Consider the following 23,420-nt stretch of genomic DNA (forward strand, 5'->3'; position numbering starts at 1 on the left):
CATTCGTACCTTGCAAATTTAAAATTTAAGTCCAATAAGTCCAATAAACCTAAAACAGATTCATTGAAGACACTATTAATTCCAGGGAGCGCCCTCTCTTATAAATGTTGTTTAAAATGGTTTCCTGCTTGAGCAGGGGGTTGGACTAGAAGACCTCCAAGGTCCCTTCCAACTCTGTTATTCTCTTCCGGTCTCAATTCCCAAAACCAGGCCAGAACAAAGGCGTTGGTTATTTGATAGGATGTGGTCTCTGTCGTTGAAAAGGGGTTGATGTTATGCATAATGGATAAAATCCTACTTATTTAAAGGTATTTTGGGAAAACTCAAGGTTTAAGCCAGTGCCTCTCAACCTTAGCAATTTTAAGTACTGGACTTCATGGCAGGCTGGGGAATTTTGAGAGTTGCAGTCCGACATTATCTTAAAGTTGCTAAAGTTGGGAAATAGTGGCTTAAATTATACAGTATGGCCCAACTGGTATTTTAACTTTCCTGTTGGCATTTAGCATACGCACCCAGATTGTAGCATCCTGAGACTCATAAAGTGGATAGATTGTTATGTTGTGTACTACCTTCTTCAAAGAGATTTCATTGTGTGAGTTTTGCTTCTATGTTCCTTTGTTCTATGAAAGGTTTTTATGGTACCATCTTTCTGCTGAGTAAGAAGATGATTCATAAATTTAATAAATTGTCATTTTTTAAAACACAAATGTGATCTGGAAGCTTTAGACAGCTGAAGGGAAAAGCAACAAAGCATTTTATGGCAGCTTATAACACACATCTTTATTTTTGTATTGGGAATCTGTGGATCAATAACAGCTTAATTCACTTCAGTTAACAGTTTCAAGATTGCAGCCTTTGCAACTGATTCAGTATTACTAACTGAGGCGCCATGTCATACTCAGTTTTACAGAATCCTTCCTTGGAAATAAGCCATGGTGGTGCAGGAGCTGTGCTGGTGCAGTGGTTAGAACTCCCACAGCCTGGAGTTCAAGCCTGATGGCTTCAAGGTTGACTCGGCCTCCCATCCTTCTGAGGTTGGTAAAATGAGGACCTAGATTGTTGGGGGGGGGGAGCAATATGCTGACTCTGTAAACTGTTCAGAGAATGCTGTAAAGCACTGTACAGCGCTATTGCTATTACTATAGGCCAGGGGTGTCCAAACTTGGAAACTTTAAGACTTGTGGACTTCAATTCTGCACATCCATTTTTGCAAAGGGGCGGGTTTCGGGAGGCCAAAAATGCTGTATTCAGTGTATAAGACACACCTAGATTTTTGGGGGAAAAGGGTGCATCTTATAGTCCGAAAAATATGGTGTATATATGTGTGTGTGTGTGTGTGTGTGTGTGTGTGTGTATGTATGTATGTATGTATGTATGTATGTATGTATATGTGTGTATGTATATATATATATATATATATATATATATATATATATATATATATATGTTGTATTTGTGCTGACATATATATGTCTCTGTGTGTGTAATACACACACACAAATACATATAGCAATAGTATTTAAACTTCTATATCGTACCATAGGTCTTTACATCACACTCTGGGCAGTTTACAATGTCAACATTATTTGCCTATTACTCCCAACAATTTGGCTCCTTGTTTTGCCGATCTCAGAAAGATGAATAGCTGAGTCAACCTTGAGCCCCGTTGGGATCAAACTCCAGGCTGTGAGCAGAGTTTGCCAGAACTATTGTATTCTAACCACTGTGCCACCAGGGCTCTTGCTATAGATACATAAATTATCTGGAGAGTATGCATTTAAAAACACATAAAATATAATATTTCAGTAAAAGGAGGCAGTTAAAACAAGGATTGGATAATTTGGTGGGAAGGCCTTCAAAACATTCACCAAGCTGATGCTTCAGCAATCACACAAAGAAGTCTTGAACGGAATAGGTTACTCTCAGCTTCCCCTTGTCATGGCAAGACAACAACCTGCCATCATATTTTCTTGTTTGCCCTTCACTTTCTGATCCAGGCATCATCTACGTTCCTTTTGGATACTGTACTGTATGGAGTTGCCAGCACAAACCCTTCCCTGTGTTCATTCAATGGCCATTTTTGGAAAGTTTGCATCTAATGATAGAAACAAGCCCGCATAAGTCCTGAACCGCACCGTGTTTTGTGAGTTGGATGTCGGGCATTAAGTGGGTTCTGTTCTAGATGGCATGAAGCACTGGTTTTGTGTACCCAATAAAACCAACGAAGATGGAGGAGCCTATCAATTTAATATATACATACATGCATACATACATACCAATAAGACAAATGGTAGCTCTGGATTTTTTTTCTCTTCCCTCTCTCACGGATTGAGCTATAGAAAGACTAGATCTTCTTCTAGTTTTTAAAACTATCTGAAATTAACAGGTTTCTCTTTTTAGCCCAGTGGCATTAAAAAAAAAAGACGTAAAACTGGTCCACCAGTGGATATGCTGAATATGTGGAGAACTCTTATAAAAAAGTTTCATTCATAGGTCCTCAAAGACACCCATGGAAAGGAAAGTGAGAAGAGATGCTTGTTTTCCAAACCTGAATGGGAGGAATCAGCAGGGGGAATCCACCAATTGGGTGCTGTGGTAGCCTGCATCTAGACAGAATGCCTGGTGAACATTAGCAAACTGAAGAATGGATTGATAGCCAGGCAGAAACTTCTTTTTTATAGTAATTTTATGAAATATTATTTTTACAACTGTAAAAATTACTACATGCTAAAAAAGATGTATGAATAAAAAGAGTAGAAGAAATAATAGAATAGAATAGAATAGAATAGAATAGAATAGAATAGAATAGAATAGAATAGAATAGAATAACAGAGTTGGAAGGGTCCTTGGAGGTCTTCTAGTCCAACTCCCTGCTTAGGCAGGATACCCTATACCACTTCAGACAAATGGTTATCCAACATCTTCTTAAAAACCTCCAATGTTGCAGCATTTGCAACTTCTGGAGGCAAGTTGTTCCACTGATTAATTCTTCTAACAGTCAGGAAATTTCTCCTTAGTTCCAAGTTGTATAAATGTATTAGAAATATATACATCTTGTTTACGCTGCTTTCTTTATCATTCCTGTATAACACTTCTGAGGATGTATAACCCATAATATTCAGCCTTCTTTCACATGCTTTTGAAAAGGGACCTAATGATCCCTGTAACTGCAACGTGCATGCTAATAAAAGCTATTTTGCTGCATCTATCTCTATGCACTTTGGTCCTTATTTAAATGGCATTTTCTCTTTTCCTGTTTTTTTTATATTGTATACTGATTTTTTCATGTTTTCGTCGGGAGGTAAAGAGGGGTGAGGGATTGTCCATTGATTCCCTTATTATGTAGTTGATCCTTGCATTAAATTGGTAATGGTTAACTTGATTGATTTTTTTTCTTTATTCTTTTCTCATGTTTTGTTTGGCTTTTCTTTTTGCACAGCATTGCTTATCCCAAAAGGGACACTGTGGTGATACCTATGTATGCAACTGATGGAATATGATCAACTCAAAGAAAAACAATAATAAAATAATAAGTGTGCCTTCTCTTTGTTATACCTGTCATATAGAATAATATTGTTCCAGAGCTCTACATGGCCCTGATCTTTTTTTTTTTTTAAACAAAATTTTATTGGTTTTTAAAACAAAATATTCAAGGAAAGGGGTAATGGATGAAGTACAAATTTTGACAGTTACATTATGCAGGAAATGGCCCTCCCCCCCATTCTCACAACTTTCATTTACTAATACATTAGTTTGTTATTACTAAGTACTATTTTGTCAGCAATAAACTTTTATCTTAAGATAATTTCAATCATTTTATATCACACAGATTTTCAAGTTCATTTTTGTGATCTGAGTTTTCTCAGTGTTGCCTCTTCTCCCCCCCCCCCCCCCTGGCAGAGGTCCGGCACCTCCCGTGTCCTGTAAGTCTGGTGTAGTGTCATTAGGTTTATCTAGGAGGACTTTATTTTTTTCCATAAAGGCCTCAGCCTCAGTGGTCGTGTTGATTCTAACTCTCGTGTCCTCCCAGAATATTAGCATACCTTCTGGCAACAGCCATCGAAACCACATCTACATGGCCCTGATCTTATGATGTGTTCACAAAACTCAAAATCTGGCACTTTCAATAGAGTTTGGATTAGGAGGAGGTTATCTACTCCCCAATAGTGTATTTTGGTCTTTGGTTACGATCAGATGAGTTTCTTCTTCACAATACACTGCATTTACAGTATTATTGCTGTATAGTTGTTGTCCTTTTCTTATTATTTGTAGGCTGTTATTTTAACATCAATATTGTGCAATTTGTCTAGAGTTATTTCAGTGTTTGAGAAAGCCTACAAGTTGATTAAACAAAAAATAAAAACTCAACTTTAACATCAGTACATCTAAGGACAAACTGAAAATGAGTTCACTCACAGATTGGGTAGAAAACAAAGGCAACATCATGAGGACACAGGAGGGGGAAAATGTTGCCAAAACACGATTATACTATGTTAGGCATAAGTGAGAAAGTTCCTATTTAGCATTGGTTTTCCAAGCAGTATCAGCCAATTCATTTTGTTCGAATGTTTTTAAAAATTGACTTTTGTCACAGCTGGAAGAGATAATAGCTTCCCCAACTTGTTGCTTTCTAGATGCATTAGATACCACCTTTCTTCTTATACCAGAAGAATTTGATTATTCTTTTAGGTTTTATAAAATGGTGATTACAGTTCAAGCTACTGTAATCAAATTTCTATTTGCAAGCAGTATAAAGCATCCAAATAGATATATAAATGTGTGGAAATATCTGCCTGCCTGCCTATCCACCTACCTAGCTAGCTATGCCATAGGACCTAGTTACTTCAGTGGCCTATCTAGCTTGCATAATATATGCTTGGCTGATTTGATGTGGCACGTTTGGAGCTTTGGGTTCCTTCAGTTAAAGAATGCCATCTATTTGAACCCTGGAAGCTCGTCTCCACTGCAACAGTGCTTGCCCTCTGGAATGAAGTTCCTAGGAGATCTGAACAGCCCCCATCCTACTGGTGTTTCAAAGGGGCTTTAAGACCTGGCTCTTCTTCCAGTGAAGCCCCCTTAGATTTCCATTCCAGTTCTGTCATCTTAAACTCTGTGTGTGTGTGTGTGTGTGTGTGTGTGTGTGTAAAAGTAAAGGTTCCCGTCGCACATATGTGCTAGTCGTTCTTGACTATAGGGGGCGGTGCTCATCTCCGTTTCAAAGCCGAAGAGCCAGCGCTGTCCCGAGACGTCTCTGTAGTCATGTGGCCGGCATGACTAAATACAGAAGGCGCACGGAATGCTGTTACCTTCCCACCAAAGGTGGTTCCTATTTTTCTACTTGCATTTTTACGAGCTTTCAAACTTCTAGGTTGGCAGAAGCTGGGAATTCACTTCGAACCGCCAAACTGCCGACTTTTCTGATCGACAAGCTCAGCGTCTTAGCCATTGAGCCACCGCATATATTCACAGGTACAGTATAGGTGGTACATTGCTCAACATTAGTAACTGTGAGAGGGATCTTGGAGTCTTAGTGGACAATCATTTAAATATGAGCCAGCAGTGTGCAGCAGCTGCCAAAGAAGCCAACACAGTTCTGGGCTACATAAACAGAGGGATAGAATCAAGATCACGTGAAGTGTTAATACCACTTTATAATGCCTTGGTAAGGCCACACTTAGAATACCTCATTCAGTTCTGGTCACCACGATGTAGAAAAGATGTGGAGACTCTAGAAAGAGTGCAGAGAAGAGCAACAAAAATGATTAGGGGACTGGAGACTAAAACATATGAAGAACGGTTGCAGGAACTGGGTATGTCTAGTTTAATGAAAAGAAGGACTAGGGGAGACATGATAGCAGTGTTCCAGTATCTCAGGGGTTGCCGCAAAGAAGAGGGAGTCAAACTATTTTCCAAGGCACCTGAGGGTAGAGCAAGAAGCAATGGATGGAAACTAATCAAGGAGAGAAGCAACCTAGAACTAAGGAGAAATTTCCTGACAGAACAATTACTCAGTGGAACAATTTGCCTCCAGAAGTTGTGGGTGCTCCAACACTGGATGTTTTAAAGAAAATGTTGGATATCCATTTGTCTGGTGTAGGGTTTCCTCCCTAAGCAGAGGGTTGGACTAGAAGACCTTCAAAGTCCCTCCCAACTCTGTCATTTTATTGTATTCTAAATTGGATTTCTTTTTCTTGTTGCCCTTTGTCCCATATTTTGGAGATGGTTGCATGACTACATTCTCAGCACTCCAGGCCTCCTATCTAGGTAATTCTCACAAGGAAAGCTGAAACCTTCTTGCAATTAACAGAGCCTTCACACCACCACTGAGAAAGTGAACAACTGCAAGATGGCACACTGCGGTTCTTGGCACATACAGCAAGACTTCTGATAATCTCAGCAAGTAATACGATGTATAATTAGAAAAAGACCCTGGTCCCAAGTTGTTCAGGGCTTTATACATCATAGGAAGAGCATTAAACCTGGCTTGATAATTAAATGAAGTCGCTGAAGTTGCTGACTAAGCAACTTAGAACTGAGGATAAATTTCCTGACAGTTAAAACAATTAACCAGTGGAACATCTTGCCTCCAGAAGTTGTGAATGCCCCAAAACTGGAAGTCTTTAAGAAGATGTTGGATAGCCATTTGTCTGAAACGGTATAGGGTTTCCTGCCTAGGCAGGGGGTTGGACTAGAAGACCTCCAAGGGCCCTTCCAATTCTGCTATTGCATTAGAGTGTGTGTGTGTGTGTGTTTTGCACATCTCAAAAATCTCCAGCAGATTAGGCAATCAAATAAGGCCATCATCATGTCAGCTGCTACCTTTTTTCCAAGATGTGGCATTTTCTAGTGTTTCTAGTGTTTAAAACGTGAGCAGAGAAAGCATTTCCAGGCCAGAATTGCTACTTCTAGCATCAGAAAAGAGATACATTCTACAAGTAGAAAGTTTCAAAGACGGGGCTCTGGAACTCCCTGTCTTTGACACATGAATGCAGTAAAGCAAGTTTCCAATCTAGACTACATCAATAGTATTTTTTTAAAGATGTAGTCTATATTGAAAGCTTGCTTTATTCAAGTTTATTTCAAAACTTAGTTTAAGATCTAAACATACATTTGAAGTTCAGCTGGACAATAACATAGTTATTGTCCAGCTGAACTTTATTGGTAGTCCTCAACTTACAACCACAATAGAGTCCAAGATTTCTCTTGTTAGGTGAGACATTTGTTAAATGAGTTTTGCCCCATTTTACGACCTTTGCTGCCATGGTCGTTAAGTGAATCACTGCAGCTGATAAGTTAGTAACCAGTTGTTAAGTGAACCTGGCTTCCCCATTGACTTTGCTTGTCAGAAGGTCGCAAAAGGTGATCACAAAACCTTGGGACACAGCAACGGTCATAAATATGAACCAGTTGCCAAACGTCTGAATTTTGATCACATGATCATGGAGCAAAGGTCGTAACTGAAAAATGGTCATAAGTCACATTTTTCAATGCCATTGTAACTTTGAACGTTCACTAAACGAACTGTCGTAAGTCGAGGACTACCTATATATGCAAAAGGTGGCTTAATATGGTTTAATGCAAATCCATTGCATGACAACAGATCCTTATGATAACATAAATTAAAATTAAAACGCGGTCAAAGCACCTAAAATAAAAATCTAAGGTTAAAACAACAAAATATTCAGTAATACCAATAGAATACATTTATCAATATCAATATTTACACATTCCAACCCTCACTTGAGACATTTTGCTCAAATTAATGCTATGGAATTATAGACACACAGCAAATCCTTGTTGCTAAGAGACTGGATTTGGCAACTAAAAGTGTGATCTTAGAGTCTCTGTCTCCCAAAGCAAGTAGGTGTCATATATGTCTTAATGATCTGGATTATTAATCTAAACCAAGAACCGGGGCAGAATTGACAGTGGAGTAGAAAGCGCTCCATTGACTCATTTTTCCCAAGCATTGATGGGCATTCTCTAGATCCCAATTTAATGATGTTTTAGAATGCAGGTTTCATAATATTTTAGACTTCCAGAAGTTCTGCCCATTTGATTAATTGTTTTAGCCCCGTCCAGACCTCAGGTTAATTCAGAAACCAAATTAAAGCTTATTATGAAATCAGTCTCTTGAGTATTTCTTCCCTGTAAATTCCACTTACAGTATGATAGAAGAACTGCCGAGGGAGCAAAGCTAGCATCTGTTTAATGAAGCACACAAGTTAAGTTAAATGAAACTGTTTATGGGTTGACAGAAATGAAAGGGTTCAGGCAGCCATATTAAAATGTTATCCACCAGTCCTAGAGGTGTCAGAAAAGCATGCTGTGCTGCTCCCCACTGCCTCTAGGTTTTGATCGTATCTAGTTAAGCATTATGTACGGAAAGGGCTCAGGCTCTCAATAAACCACGATTAAACATTACCCAATTTACTGGGTGGCAGTTTGTACTTTAGAGTCAAGCACATCTCTCTTCAATGGACAAAAGAGTCAGTCAACACCAAATAGCTCCACCAGGCTCTACTGCGAGCTGGTAATTAATTAATTCATAGACATCTCAACTTTGAAGGACAGTGTGCCCACTGCAGTGTCAAAATCACAAGCCCTTCTAGAAGACGATCTGAGTTACTCTGATCACCACTCTGCCCTAAATGGTATTCAGATTAACAGATTAACAAAGTTGGAAGGGACTTTATAAATCCGTGATGGCGAAGCTACGGCACGCCTGTCACAGGTGGCATGCGGAGCCATTTGTCCGGGCACACGAGGCATTGCCCTGGCATGTGCGTGCTGGCCAGCTGACTTTGGCCTTCCTTTGAGGCCATTTTTTGCCCTCCGGAGACTTCAGGAAGCTTCCCTGAAGGCTCCAGAGGGCAAAAAACGACCCTACGAGCAAACACGAAGTCACTTCCGGGTTGCTCATAGAGTCATTTTTCTCCCTCCTGAGCCTTCAGGAAAGACTCCGGAAGGCCCCTGAAGGCTCTGGAGGACGGAAAACGGCCCTATGGACAAACCGGAAGTCTGTTCCCGAACTTCCGGTTTGCCCATAGGACTGGTTTTTCGCGCTCCAGAGACTTCAGGGGAGCTCCTGAAGCCTCCGGAGGGCCTCCAGGGAAGCAGTAGAGGCTGTTTTTGCCCTCCCCAGGCTCCTATAAAGCCTCTAGAGCCTGGGAAGGGTGAAAAAAGCACACCAAAAATGGGGGGAGCGCTGGTCGTGCGCATATGCATGCTAGAGTCATGCACATAGCATTATAGGTGGCATCCCCGCGCACGACCCCCTGCACTCCCCCCTGCTTTTGGCACGCGAGCCACAAAAGGTTCTCCATCACTGTTATAGGTCATCTTGTCCAACCCCACGCCCAAGCATTTCTGACAAATGGCAGTCCAGTCTCTTCTTGAAAGCGTCCAGTGATGAGGCTCCCACAAGGCAAGCTGTTCCATTGGTTGATTGTTCTCACTGTCAAAAATCCATCATGATTTGCTGCTGCCTCTGCTACACCTCTGCCTTGCTGCTATAACGTTGGCCCTTTGCCATTTTGCATTACATCCCGACCCTGTTCACATTTGAATGTCCTACTGATTTCAGAGAAACGTGCTCATATTCAACGCTCATATTTAAGCCTGCATTAAACTGCAGTGTTTAGAATTAGATCTTTTAGTTTATGATAAAATTGGCTTAGTAAAATTTAAGAAATATCAATTCCAACCAATGGTTATTTTGAATTTCCTGTACTTTTACCCTAGTTTTGGAATGTAAGTGATGACCAACTACAGCTCCCAGCAATCCTATTAAGCATGGCCAATGGTGAGGGATCCTGGGAGCTGCAATCCATCATTCCATGGATGACTTTTTACCTTGCACATAGTTCCAATTTTAGTCCCACTAAAGGCTTTTCCACACGGGGCAATAGGAAACTGCTGCCATCTGCTTTGGGAGCCAGCAGAAACTACTGTATGTAGCATACATAGTATACATGTATGTAGCATATATAGTATACTGATCCCCATTGGGCCTCAACAATTTAATTTCCCACTTTTTCTGCTGAAAGAAGAAATCAAACCCCCTCCCCCCTGAGTCTCCAAATGGACAGTGCACTTATCTCGCATCCCAAATGGGCCACGTGGAGATTTTTTTTGGGGGGAGGGGAGGGGCAGGGCCAAATAGGGGTGGGATTTGGAGGTTCTCTGAACCAGACATAACATTAGCTACGGGTTCTCCTGAACCGGGGTGAACCCTGTAGCAGCCCACCCATCCATGGGGCTGAGCATTTAATATCAAGGCAGTGGCTATCAAAAAGATCCAATTAGCCTTATCTCCCCTTTCTCCTGCCCCCCCCCCCCCCGCGCCAATAGAGGAGGAGAGAACGTGGGTGAGAACAACTCAATTGCTGCCAGTTCTCCTATCTCACCAGGTTATTTTTGTGTGGGATCACACAATGGCCAACAGAATATTTTTCTTCCCCTGCTTTCTCTCTTCCTTTAAAGCTGCCCTCCTCCCACCCTCATCAGATGAGACAGCATGGTGCTTAATTCACAGGTAGAGGGATCTTTTGTCTGTTTGTGCCAACATTCCCCATCCATAGATTATGCACTACGATCGAAGATGTCAAAACTCCACCCATATTACTTGCTGATTAGCCCTCCCTTCCCCCGACACAAATATGTTTACTAGGTAAGAAAACTGCCTGTTGAAGAATGATTCTCTCCCCTCTCCTTGGGGATCTGCTGCAAGAGCTGTCAGAGTTGGCCAGAGACGATAGGACAGGGATGGCGAAACTTTTCAGCATCGACTGCCCAAACCGGAACAGGGGTGCATGTGTGCGCGGGCTGGAGCACTGGAAACCCGAAGATCAGCTGGCCGTTGTGCATGCGCGCACCAGCCAGCTGTTCTTTGGGTTTCTGGCACATGCAGCTGCATGCCTGCCAGCTGGTCTTTGTGCACACTGGAGCACCGGAAACTTGAAGACCAGCTGGCCGGCACATGCATGCCTGTTTTGGGGGCATTTTTCCAAAAATGGACCAAAAACAGCCTGAAAATGACCAGAAAAACAGCCTAAAGCAGCCCCAAAATGGCTTGAAAACAGCCAAAAATGGCCTGTTTGGGGGGCATTTTCCAGGCCATTTCAGGCCATTTTCTGGCGCTCCAGCACCCTTGAAGACCGGCTGGCCAGAAACCAGAAGAGTAGCTGACACCGGCACGCATACCCACAGAGAGGGCTCTGCGTGCCACCTCTGGCACACCTGCCCACAGGTTTGCATTCACGGAGATAGGAGGTGACTTTTGGGCACACTGGAAGAGAGCCTTGACTGTCTCACTACCATGAGCTGAATATCAGGAGACCAGGGGGCAGGGGAACGCATATCCATAGCAATGCAAGTGACCAAGAAAAGCACCTGCCCCTTAACCTATTTGCAATATTAGGCAACACAGATGGACCACACTGCAGGGCTTGTGCCCAAAGAATCTAGAATGATCCCACTTTAAAACTAGAGAAAGAAAAGTTCACGAACCCCTCTTAGAAGTTCAGGAGTGACTTGAAGATGATGTCATCCATTCATGTCCTCCCAATACTGCTGCTGAGGCATCTACAAACTGCGGTTAACAGTTCATGTGAGAAACAGCCCCAAATTAACATTTAATCCTCCAGACATGTGTGGCTTAATGTCCACTACTTTGTTGTGATGATAATATAGTGACCTTCAGGAAGTTCCAGTAACCCTTTTAGGGTTCGGAAAGAATTAATGCCTCCTTCAAAAGCCTTATTTTGATTGTGAAAATGCTGCACATCATTCAAAGGAGGATTTGGTCTCCAAGGGTTGCAGGCTGACAATAGAATTCTAATTGAAATGGAAAGTGGTTTGCTTTAGAGCAAAAGATATTGAGTCAACTTTGAATGTAGAAAACCAGCTAAAAGAGAAAGGGAGAGGAAGACACAGCTTCTATAAGCAGTTGCAGAGAACACTGGATATGTTCAGATTTATGAGAATAGCTCTCCTTCAGGAGCCAAATGCAGGGGAGGTGATATCCAGATCAGCTACTGCAGGAACCATGGCTAATGTTTTATTTTCTAAATTATCTTTGCACATGGTATGTCTTGTATAACTTCACCAGCCGGGCTGGTGGAGGTGGGAAACATTTGAGAATTAATGTGAATGCAACATCTTTCCTTTGCTTAGACACCCCAAGGTGTTAAATAAGAGCAACAAATCTGCTTATAGAAAAGATGGACAAGGGCTGGCATTGTGGTGTAAGGAAAATAATCTTATACTTAACCCCAAAAACCTAAAGAATTTATAATTGACTTCAGGGGGAAGAGAGATGTACATTTACCATTGTACATAAATGGCAAGGCGTTGGAGAGGGTTGGTAATTTAAATTTCTGGACATTTATATCTCAGAGGACCTCTCATGGACTCTAAATTCTAACATGCTTGCGAAGAAGGCACAAAAGAGGCTGTACTTCCTGAGAATGCTCATGAAGATAAATCTATCTCAGCATCTACTTTTGTCCTACTAGCTCAGCACCATTGAGAGTGTCCTGACATACGGCATTTTTGAATGGTATGGGAGCAGCTCTGCAGCGGACAAAAAAGCTCTACAGAGAATCATTAAAACTGCCCAGAATATCATGGGGCTCCAGCTATCAGCCCTGGATGACATCTTCGCATCTCTCAGTTTGAGGAAGTTGTACAACATTCTCAGAGACTCTTCCCATCCGGCTTACAATCTTTTTGGATTGTTGCCTTCTGGCAAAAGATACAGAACAATTAAAACTAGGACCACACGTCTTCTGAATAGTTTTTATCCCAGAGCTATAATTGCACTCAACAATGAACTAAAGGGCCATCATCAGTGAGCTATTGAACAGCGCTACTTGCTCTGTTGTGTGGATGCTTGGGTGGTTAGGGGCAGGGAATTTTGGGTGTGTGTGGGGGGGATTGTCATGTGTGTTGGGCCTGGTCTCTCGGTGTTATGTGAATTTTGTTGTATGGGTATACTGTGTATATACATACAATGACAATAAAGTATTCTTCTTATTCTAAATAAACTAGGAACTGTGTGGCAGAATACCTAGCCAGGATTATTCACAAGTACTGAAAATTAACTAAAGATGACTAGCAATCACCCAAAATTTCCCATCCAAGGAATTCTTTCCTAAATGTTGGAAGCCTAATCATCCAGGATTTTCCTTTTTTTCATAAATGGAATGAGAAACTTGTTAGCATCCATGGTCATTTCTTCCCTCGCTGTGCAGAAATGATTGTGTCTTTACAACAGTCTTTCCCTGTTGGACATCTTCCAAATCTGTTGGATTACAACTTTCAGGTGGTGTGGGTGAAGATAAGTGCTCCTGGAGGCATCTGGCTGGGGAAGTGTGTCTTGTGTATCAAAGACAGATTAACAGAGTTGGAAGGGATCTTGTAGTCATCTTGGGTCATCTAGTCCACACCCAACCACCCAAACAGGAGACCCTATGGACAATTTGCTACCTGGCACAATAACTTATGGGTATTCGCTAAAGATGCTGGGTGGATGGGGCTAAAAAGAAAAGACAAGCTTCTATGTCTGTGAGCATATCCAGGTGGCTTCTCCCAACTATAAAACATTTCTTTTCATTCACAATTCAAGAAAGAAAAGAATCTGCAGAATCAGTTTTGCTGGGCCAGGAACACCCTGTTAGCTTAGGAACTGGTTTTCAGCCTGTTTGTTGCTGTTCTCATCACTTACTGGCTGGGTTCGCCCCAAGAACAAGACCTTGGACCTCTTCTGTAAGTCTGCAACAACTCTTACAGGTCTGTTGGCCCAAAGCAACTTGTGATAAGCAGCAGAAAAAGAATTCAACCTCTTTAGAATTCCAAAGCCTCGGTGCTACCATTAGCTAAACTTCTCACAATGAATGTGGCTGCACATGCAAAACAATTCAAAAGAGAGGGCCCAGAAGGAAGGAAGAACATAATCAACACTCTTTTTCAGTGTTGCACTTCCATATGTCTGCAGAACAGTGCAACAGTTGTGAACAGTTTAGCAGCAACAGATAAGCTCTTCCCAGGGAGGATTGGGGGGTGAACAGCTGAGTTGTGGGGGTGGTTATCTACACAATTGTTTGTGGATGTTTGGTGGTACCTTGCAAACTACCGTATTTTTCAGAGTATAAGACACCCCCTCAAAAGAGCGTGGAAATGTTGGTGCATCTTATAAACCAAATACAGCCATTTTTGGCTTCTGGAAGCCCTGCACCCACATCCTATATTTGCGAAAAACGGACAAAAATGGGCCGTTTTTCTCACAAATGGAGGCGTTTTTGCCTTTCCCCAGGCCCCAGAAGCATTCTGCAGGTTTCAGCAGGGCTGGGGGAAGGCAAAAACATCTCAGCTTTTGCGAAAAATGGCCCGTTTTCCGCCTTTTTTTCACAAAAACAGGAGCATTTTTGCCTTCCCTCAGCCCTGCTGAAACTTGCAAAGTGCTCCTGAGGTCTGGGGGAAGGCAATTTTTTTTTCATACTTACCTCTTCAAAATCTTGGTGCGTCTTATATACCGGTGCATCTTATAGTCCGAAAAATACGGTTCATTTTTTTTCAGAATAGGTAGTCCTTGACTTATGGCCACAATTGAGCTCAACAGTTCCCTTGATAAGCCAGACAGTTAAGTGAGTCACACCCGATTTTAGACCTTTTCACCACTGGTGTTGAGAGAATCACAGCAGCTATTAAGTGAATCATGTGGTCATTAAGTAAATCCCGCATTGACTTTGCTTGTCAGAAGCCAGCTGGGAAGGCTGCAAGTGTGATCACGTCACCCTAGGACAGTGCAACCAACATAAATACATGTCAATTGCCAAGCATTTGAATTTTGATCACATGACCATGGGAATGCTGCAATGGTGCTAAGTGTGAGAACTGGTCATAAGTCACTTTTTTCAGTGCCATTCAAGTTATAATGGTCACTAAACAAATGGTTGTATGTCATGGACTACTTTGAAGCCGTAGGAATCAGATGCTCTGAGAAAGACAATTTCTCCAGTTAAGGATAATGTTTCTGTACCTTAGCAACTTTAACTTCAGTTGGACTTCAGTTCCCAGAATTCCCCAGTCAGTGCATTTGGTTTTGCCATTTCCGTACACAGCCTTAGCATTTTATTTATTTATTCAACAAACTTATATAAGGTGACACCAGGAGACTTTAATGCTACCTCTGTCGGTTTTTGAGTATCTCATTAACTTCACCCAAGCACCACTACCCAGTCTTTCCCTTCCACTTGACTTATTCAGTCTTGTTTTATAAATTCATAAATAAATAAATCTTCATTTATTCTACATAATATACAACCAAACCACCTTAACATACTTATTTCACATTTTTACTCTGCACTACTTTCCCAAAATGTTTCTGCCTCTACCATGATATTCTTTTGCAGGAAAAGCTAGAATTAGTTACTGGTTTGGTTTGTATTCAATTTAGATGTATTCAGAACCTGAACTTTTTAGATCTCTTCTCTTGCTACTCATATGTCTACCCTTCCCATTGATTCAAGGTGATTCCCCTGATATATTCAACTCTTGCTTCCAATACAATAAAGCAGGCAGAAGCCAAAGCTGTTTTTTTTTCCAAAAGGCAACTGGACTTCCTTTGTTTTTCTTTGAAGACGTTTCTGAAGAAGAGCTGAAGAAGCTTCTTGGATGAGAAGTGAAACATCTTCAAAGAAATACAGTTACCTTTTGGAAAAGCACCTCTGGGGCAACCATGACCTAGATGACTGAGAAGCTCTATAGACAGGCAAGAAGCCATTTTCACTGCTTATGGCAAACAAATATACCTATCTTTCTATCTGTATTTCCATTTCTTAAAATCACTTTATCCTATCAAAGTGCACAAATTCATCTAGCTGTGTTTTTTTTTAATCACTTAGTTGTAATGTTTAATTATTCACAGTCAACTATGTTGATCATTTATGCATTACACTTCAGATCCATACTCTTCAATGCTAGCCTTTGTTCTAGGACATTCCAGTTCACACCCAACGAAGTATCCTAACCTGCATAAAGAAGTGTCCATATATAGCCAACAAATATTGCCACAAGCCTTCATATAGCACTGCACAGTGCTCTTTTCTCTAACTTTCCCCACATCAACCTTGTGAAGTAGGTCAGGCTGAGAATGAGAGAAGAGAAAGAGCTTGTGAAAGAAGAAATAGCCAGCCCAAAATTAACCTCTCCTAGCCAAGGACAGAGAGAAATCTGACCTTCCCTAGCACTAGACGAATACTTTAAACTAGGCATCACTCTCAAGTGACTCTCAGTTGTAAAATGAAAGGAGATACGAATGGACAAACTTACACCTTGTTTCTTCCATTCTTTTCTTCCATGTAGTAATGTGCTATTTGGGCAACTCTCGACATTTAAATGGTTTTATGTCTTTTTATGTACACTGAGAGCACATGCACCAAAGACAAATTCCTTATGTGTCCAATCACACTTGGGCAATAAAGTATTCTATTCTATTCTATTCTATTCTATTCTATTCTATTCTATTCTATTCTAGTCTAGTCTAGTCTAGTCTAGTCTAGTCTAGTCTAGTCTAGTCTAGTCTAGTCTAGTCTAGTCTAGATTTAATCGAGATAATTAAGGGATACTTTCTCTGGTCTTTCTCTGAGTTTGCATGCTGAGAACAGGTAAGGGGGGGGTAGTTCTTCTCCCTCTGTGAATTTCCCCGGAGGTCCTGGGTTGGACCCCAAATGCAAACGCAGAACGGCGGTCGTCCTAAGACCCTCACGATAAAAAACCACTAACCTAGCTCTTTGCTCTCCACACACAGGGCGTGCAAAGAGAATCTTCGCGGTTTGAGTATTTTAACGTGTGGACGGATCGATAGCGAAAGAGGTTCGGTTCAGGAGCTTGGACTGCTTGCCTGCCTTCCGATGTAGAAATGGACTGGGGGTTGGGGGGGGCAGCCTGAGGACGGAAGCTGAGACCCTCCCCCCAACCGATCTACCTTCAGTCCCACCCAGGATCGCGCGAGCCCCGCTTGGCACTCCTGTGAGGGGAGGGGGAGGGCACACGACTCAGCAGTGAAGCAGTTAAGGCACACCAGCCGTAGCTTCAGCCCCAGAGCCAGCGTGGTGGAGGGGATGCTCCTCCGTTCTCCTGGCTCTCCCAGGCAAAAGTCGCGTTGCTTTGGGCAGGAGAGGCGTCGTGAAGCGACCCCAGGTTTAGCGTCCTCTTTCTCCTCGGTGGAAGGATGGGGAGAGCCCTGCCTGGAACAAGGGACCAGCCCGGGCAGGGTCTAGAGAGCGCCGAGCGGGACTTTCCAGCGACAGCTCCTGAATAATTGAGAGCCAGTAGTCACTTTGCTGCTCCCCAGGCAGCCCAATTGGCACAGCAGCTCCGGTTTACCAGCTCCTGATCTGGACCGGGATGGGAGGAGGTCGCTCTCCAGCTGAAAAGCTGCACCGAGGCTTAGCAGGCAAAGAGAAGAGGAGGGTGACACAGCTCTGAAGGCAGCCCGGCTGGATTCCCCACCTCTGCTCCAAACGTTGTGCCCATTGCCTCTCATTGCCAGGTTGTAGCAACAACAGCAGAGGGCACTCCCCGTCACCAGCCCACCATGGCCTTGATCGTGCGCTTGAAGAGGGTCACCAACCTAAGAGGCAAAGCGGACAGGATAGCCAAGGTGGCGTTCAGAGGTACATGCCCTCAGTTGTGTAGCCTATGCTGCAAGATAGGTGCCTGGTTTGTGTGCAGGTCTGCATGTCCCAGGGAAGGGAAAGTTCTCTGCAGAGGAGCCTCAACCCTGCAGGACAAGGGCATGACTCTGGAGAAGGATGCTCTCACTCCCCTAGCACTGGGGGGGGGGGCTTCATTCTGGAAAAGAATAGTCCATGTCCCCAACATTTTACCTGGGCTAAATCTTCTTGGAGTTGTGGCTGTTGTTGTTTAACTGGCAGGTTCTGGAGTCAGCAAGAGCTCTGGTGATGCAGCCCCTTCAATTTGGAGCCACATTATGTCTGAAGAACCCTCAGAGGTTCCAAACCAAACTTCCCCCCCTGCAATTAAGATCTGGGGACTGAGTTACTATGTTACTGTTGACTGTGGTTTATTTTTCTTATTCAAGGAACGGTTGTGTTGGCCATTACACAAGTAGAAAATGTTGAGCTTTTGAATGAGGGCAGGCAGGAAGAAGAAAAGTGCCAATAAGAACTTCAAAGCCATTGGAATGCCACCTGCTTTGAAAATGTGTAACATGTGGTGCGGACCTACATTTTTGCAATGCTTCAGACATGGCAAGGTGTTTTACAATGAGCTACTCTTTCTGGTGGAGATAGCAAGTGGGTTGTGATAGGGGTAACAAGCAAGCTGCTTCCTAAGCAGCATCTTGTCAGATCCTGACACCAGAATTGGCAGAAGCCTTTCCCCATTTTGAGCAGGGGGCTTTCTCAGCTTTTGCTGGAGATGCCAGGGTTGAACCTGGAACCCCTGGCATACAAAGTATTGCTCTGAGTGCATGCACACAGCTTTGAAAGATACACTTTGCCACTGTTCTCTACTGAGCGCTCACGACATATAACAATCCACATTGTTTTTATACAGCACTGCAGAAAGTTAGTGCTCGCACTAATGCTGATTTGCAAAATGTAAACCTTTTGATCTTAACTTCATGTTGTCTAGGGGAGTGGAGTTAGAGCTGAAGTTAGAATGATTGGCTTGACTAAAGCTATGGTATGCTTGTTTTCCATAAATCATTTATAGCACATTCTAGCATTACCTAATCATCACTGAGACAATATAACACCTGCCTGTATCCCTCTTACATTGGTAGAATAAGGGTTGAATTATACTGAAGGACAGCATAAATGATTACTGAAGAAATGATATATGATTTGTCGTTGATATAAAAACTGACCTGGCTTTTTTTTTCCAATTGATATGTTCTCTTAGTATCACAGCTATTGCATGTCACTTCCATAGAGTGTGCATTTAATAGACATGACGACATATGAACAAAGAATGTCATAAGTATTATTTTTGAGATATCAAATAAGATTGTTCTTCTCACACGAAAAACATCCTGGGCTTAAAAGCGAAAAGGTTTGCATTTTCAGGTGTTTGTTTTCTGAAATTCAGAACCGGCCGTAAGATAAATTAATGCATGGACTTCAACTAAAAAGAAAAATCAACTTGATTTTCTGAAGATTCCTAAACCGGATCACTAGAGTTAAAGACATCCAGACCTCATTTCTTGATAGTTGCCTAACTTCTACACCAGCTTATCCTTGTGTCCAAGAGTTTGAGAATATAAATATATTTATCTGTAAACTATCTTGGGTCAGGTCAAGCAGCAGACTACAATACCTGGAAAGCCTAGCAAAATCTCCAAACAGAGCTAAGCATGCATCTTTGAATAGAAATATTATGCCAGACACACAACCTGGTGGCTTTCTGATAAATTGAATTAGACATGTTGGATTAGATCCTGAGTGTATTTGACTGGAACACTCCTCCTTAAATTGTCTCCTTAGACCCCACATCAGTTCCAATCAACACATCTACTGCCCTAATTCATTATGAGGACCAACCTATCTCCCCCATCCAGCTTTGAGCAGAAATAACACTTGGGAGAAAGAAAAGAATTAGAACAAAAACAATGGATAAGAAAAAAAAGAAAGAGAATGCAACCATATGGTTTAAGGAATATTTCTTTACACGTGTTTTAATCTTAACTGCTAAAAATTACACTTTTTAAAAAGGATTTTTGAAATAGATGGTTGGTGTGATGGGAATGTTTTTATGTCTCCTATTTCAAAAACATGGTGCCTGCATTGTGTGTATATATGAGTGGTTCTTAAATGCCCAATATCAATTCTGGGCACAGGCTTCAAGGACATTTTTCTTTAACAAAAGACAAAAGCAGCTGCAACTTACCGGTACATAGCCCCCTACATCTAAGGTAAACCCAACTTGCAAACAACATCTGTACTGTACAATCAATGCCACACTTGCTACATATGAGGACAGGGCAAACTTCCAGTTCTTAGACAGAACTTTTTACATTATTGATGCTGATTCAAAATAAAAATTTTCCCAGTTCCTTTTTTTTAAGCATTTTGAATTTTGGAACCTAGCTTCCCCCACTTAGGCTACTCTTGTCAGATTTTACTGCAGCCCAATCTGAAGCTCTCCCGCAAATGGTTGTCTTGACTTAGTACCATGAAATTAAGTGGATCACTCCTCATCCTTGGAAAAAATCCAAAGATTTGAGGCATATTGCACCATTCAGAAAATGCAGCTGCTCCCTGAGGTTGAGAGATGACAGAAATAATCTTGCGCCATGAAATCCCCCCCCCTTTTTTTGGTCTTGAAATGCTGTTCTCTGCTTCTCTGTTATCAAATATCAAGGAGGGCATTCTGGATATGTTCAGAGGTTCTCCCTTTTGTATGATCACATTTGCCAGGCCAAGTGATACACAGAGAATTCAGAGCTAGCTCAAGAAAATCCTATAGCAATCTATCCTGAATCGGCAGTTTAATCTGGGGAGTTGTGCTGGGGAATAAAGGAAAAGTGTCTTGTCTTGTCCATGTGATATCATACCATCTGGTTAAATAAATAAGAAACTAGCAAGGATTTTCCAAGTTTTGGGACTAATCAACCTACCGTGGGAGATTCTGCCAATGGCAACAAAAGTTGGTAACATCAATAGGCAATTAAAAGCTGCCAAACCATGACATGTGGTGCATCCGGGAAAGAACTATTTCCCAAAGTTATTATCATTTAGAGCCTTGATTGGGAAACTAGGACATGCATGCCGGAAATGGCACGCAGAGCCATGTCTCCGGGCACGCCAGCCATCATCCATTACTCTTCTGGGTTCTGGCACACATGCGTGCCAGAAAAAGGAACACTAGGTGACTGGCATGCATGCGCTTACTGGAAACTGGAAGCTCAGCTTCCTGGTGTGTGCATGAGTGCCAGGAAACTGCTCTTCTGGTTTCCGGTGCTCCCCCCCACATGCTCTGTCTCATTTTGGCACTCGGTGCCAAAAAGGTTCACCAACACTGATCTAGAGCTATCCCAAATGCAATGGGGAATGCTCCTCTACAGAAAATATCCCTAGAACTATTTTTGATGCTATACAGTAACAATGGCAGGTCCAAACATCTTGTGCATATGCTAACTTATACGATTTTATTTATGTTTATTTTTTGTAGTGTTCTTGGTGCTCTCTGAGTTTGGCTGTTTGCTTGCAGATGTTTCATCACCTAACTAGGTTATATCATCAGTTCAAAAGAGAGTGTGGGATTTGCTCTGGTTTATATACAGCTGCTTGGCTTGCCAGTGTTGGTGGCCGTGTGGTTTTCTCCTTGGTAATTCCTTGATTGAAGTATTATTTTCTGCTTGATCGTTTGTCTGGTATTAAATCCCTGTTTGTCTGAGCATTGGCTGCTGGAGAGGATGTGTTCTGGAGGGCATGTGTTTTTTTTTTATTTTCTGAATGCATATATGAGATATTATTAAGCTGCAAACTTAGAGGTTTTATAGAAGAGTGACATAAATATTTACACATAATAAACAATATATTCATTTAACATTAAAAATGTGCATGGAAGGATTAGTGTTAGGGTTTCCCTCAAGTGCCCTAGGCTTCTGCAAGTTGGTCAGACTAGGCAGTGGTGCATTAACCATTAAGCAGACTAAGCACGTGCTTAGGGCACCAGGCCCAAGGGGGCACCACAAAGTTGATAGAGAAAAAACCCCCAATGAAGATATGTACAGTATGTACAAAGGAGGGGTGGGGCACCAAGATTTATCAGTATTTAGGGAACCAGTGAGCTTAATCCACCACTGAGACTAGGCACTTATTTCTTTCCCAGCTTCAATTCCAGACAAATTGTTGGAACAAGAAACAGCAGAGGTCCAAGACTCAAAATGTGTTCTTTTCTTTCTCTTATTTGCTATTGAAGTCCCTTTAAATCAATCTTTGTGGGGAGTGTAAGAGAATTCACATGACTTACCTAGATAGGTGGCAGTACTTTGCTAGCCTTGACTGATTTCAGAAAGTTGAGCCAAGCCAGATCTGGTTAGTCCTTGGACAGGAGACCACCCAAAATATATCAGAATGGAGACTAGATTGAGAACTTTAAAAACACATCCTGGAAGCAGACAATAATAAACCATGTCTGAATTGTTGCCAAGAAAAGTACATAGATATGTCCAAGACATGTCCAGGAGTAGAACCTGGTTTGACAATGGCTCTTACTTATACCCCTTTCAGGGTTAAGTTGTACTTAACTGCCACAATAGCCTTTTAATTCCTGCAGCTCCAAGTAATAATACAAAAAAATTATGGAGGTTAATCTGCTAGACACAGTTGAATGTATATATTTGCCAGTCACATCTAGTTTGCAGATTACTGGAAACTGGCTGCAGTAATATTGTCAAGATCATTTTAACTAATTTTCCCTTTAGGAAATTTTTCACTAACATTACTTTCCATAGACCTATATTTCATGTACAGAGGAAAATTCATGAGGAAAATGTTTGAGCAAAGACACATATACACATAGACGATAATTATTCCATTGAGATCTTTTTGTTGTAATTTTTGTAAAAGAACAACAGTAAATCTTGGAAGAAAGATGCAAGCTTTGAGCAATATGTCTATTTTGGCACCAAAAAATGAAAAGATTTGCAAAAGATTTGCTATGCAAAAGAAAATATTAGAGATTAGAGATGGGGATTTTTTTGATGATGATGATAATGAGGATGATGATATATTGGCTCAGATTCCAAAGCACTGGATAAGAATTCCAAAGCACTGGAAATAAGAATTTAAATTATTTTGATTTTAAAGTGCTATACAACTTGCTGAATCTGGAATTTTTTCTCTCTGCAAAAGATTAAATGGTTTACCCTCTGCAACTGGAAACACCTGCAAGTGAAATTTGATCAACCTGCTGAAAGAATAGCATACTAGCTTTTCTCTTGTAATTCATTAAAGTGAATCCAACTCGATGATGGGGAAAATTCTGTATGTGTTCCAAATGGGACTTGCCAAAGATCCTTTCCCAAAAATTACAGGAATAAAACAAGATTCCTGACCTGAGAATTAAATTCTGATTTTCTGAAAAGGATTTGACTGCATATAGACTGCATATAGTTGTACTTTATTTAGACTGAGAACTGACTTTGAAAAACAGGTTGAAATGTAGGTCTTGGGGTAGGTCATTACATAGAAAAATGACAGGAAGTCTGAAGGCAAACCATCCTTAACCCAGCATAATCCAAAAATATTTAACTTCTGTTCAACAACGGCTATAAAGTCCAGTTCCATTTTTATACACTATGCTATAGCATTGTTACACATGAAACGAAGTGGCAGGACTTCAATCACACAGTTGCAGCTATTTTGAACTTTGGTTTTGAAGAA

At 41.6% G+C, this 23,420-nt stretch overlaps 1 protein-coding gene across 1 annotated transcript in view; it reads left to right on the plus strand.

Annotated features, from left to right (window-relative positions):
- Window positions 1-17,602: 17,602 nt before the first annotated feature.
- The window catches only part of OTOF (otoferlin), a gene marked incomplete at its 5' end in the record, with an annotated part of 209,536 nt that continues 203,718 nt past the window's right edge, over window positions 17,603-23,420 (plus strand). The window contains one exon of the mRNA XM_081944293.1: window positions 17,603-17,681. Within this exon, the coding sequence (XP_081800419.1) occupies window positions 17,603-17,681 (79 nt within the window). The remainder of the gene's footprint in view (window positions 17,682-23,420) is intronic.

Source organism: Natrix helvetica (genome assembly GCF_964273705.1).
Source record: "Natrix helvetica genome assembly, chromosome: 2".
Lineage (NCBI taxonomy): Eukaryota > Metazoa > Chordata > Lepidosauria > Squamata > Natricidae > Natrix > Natrix helvetica.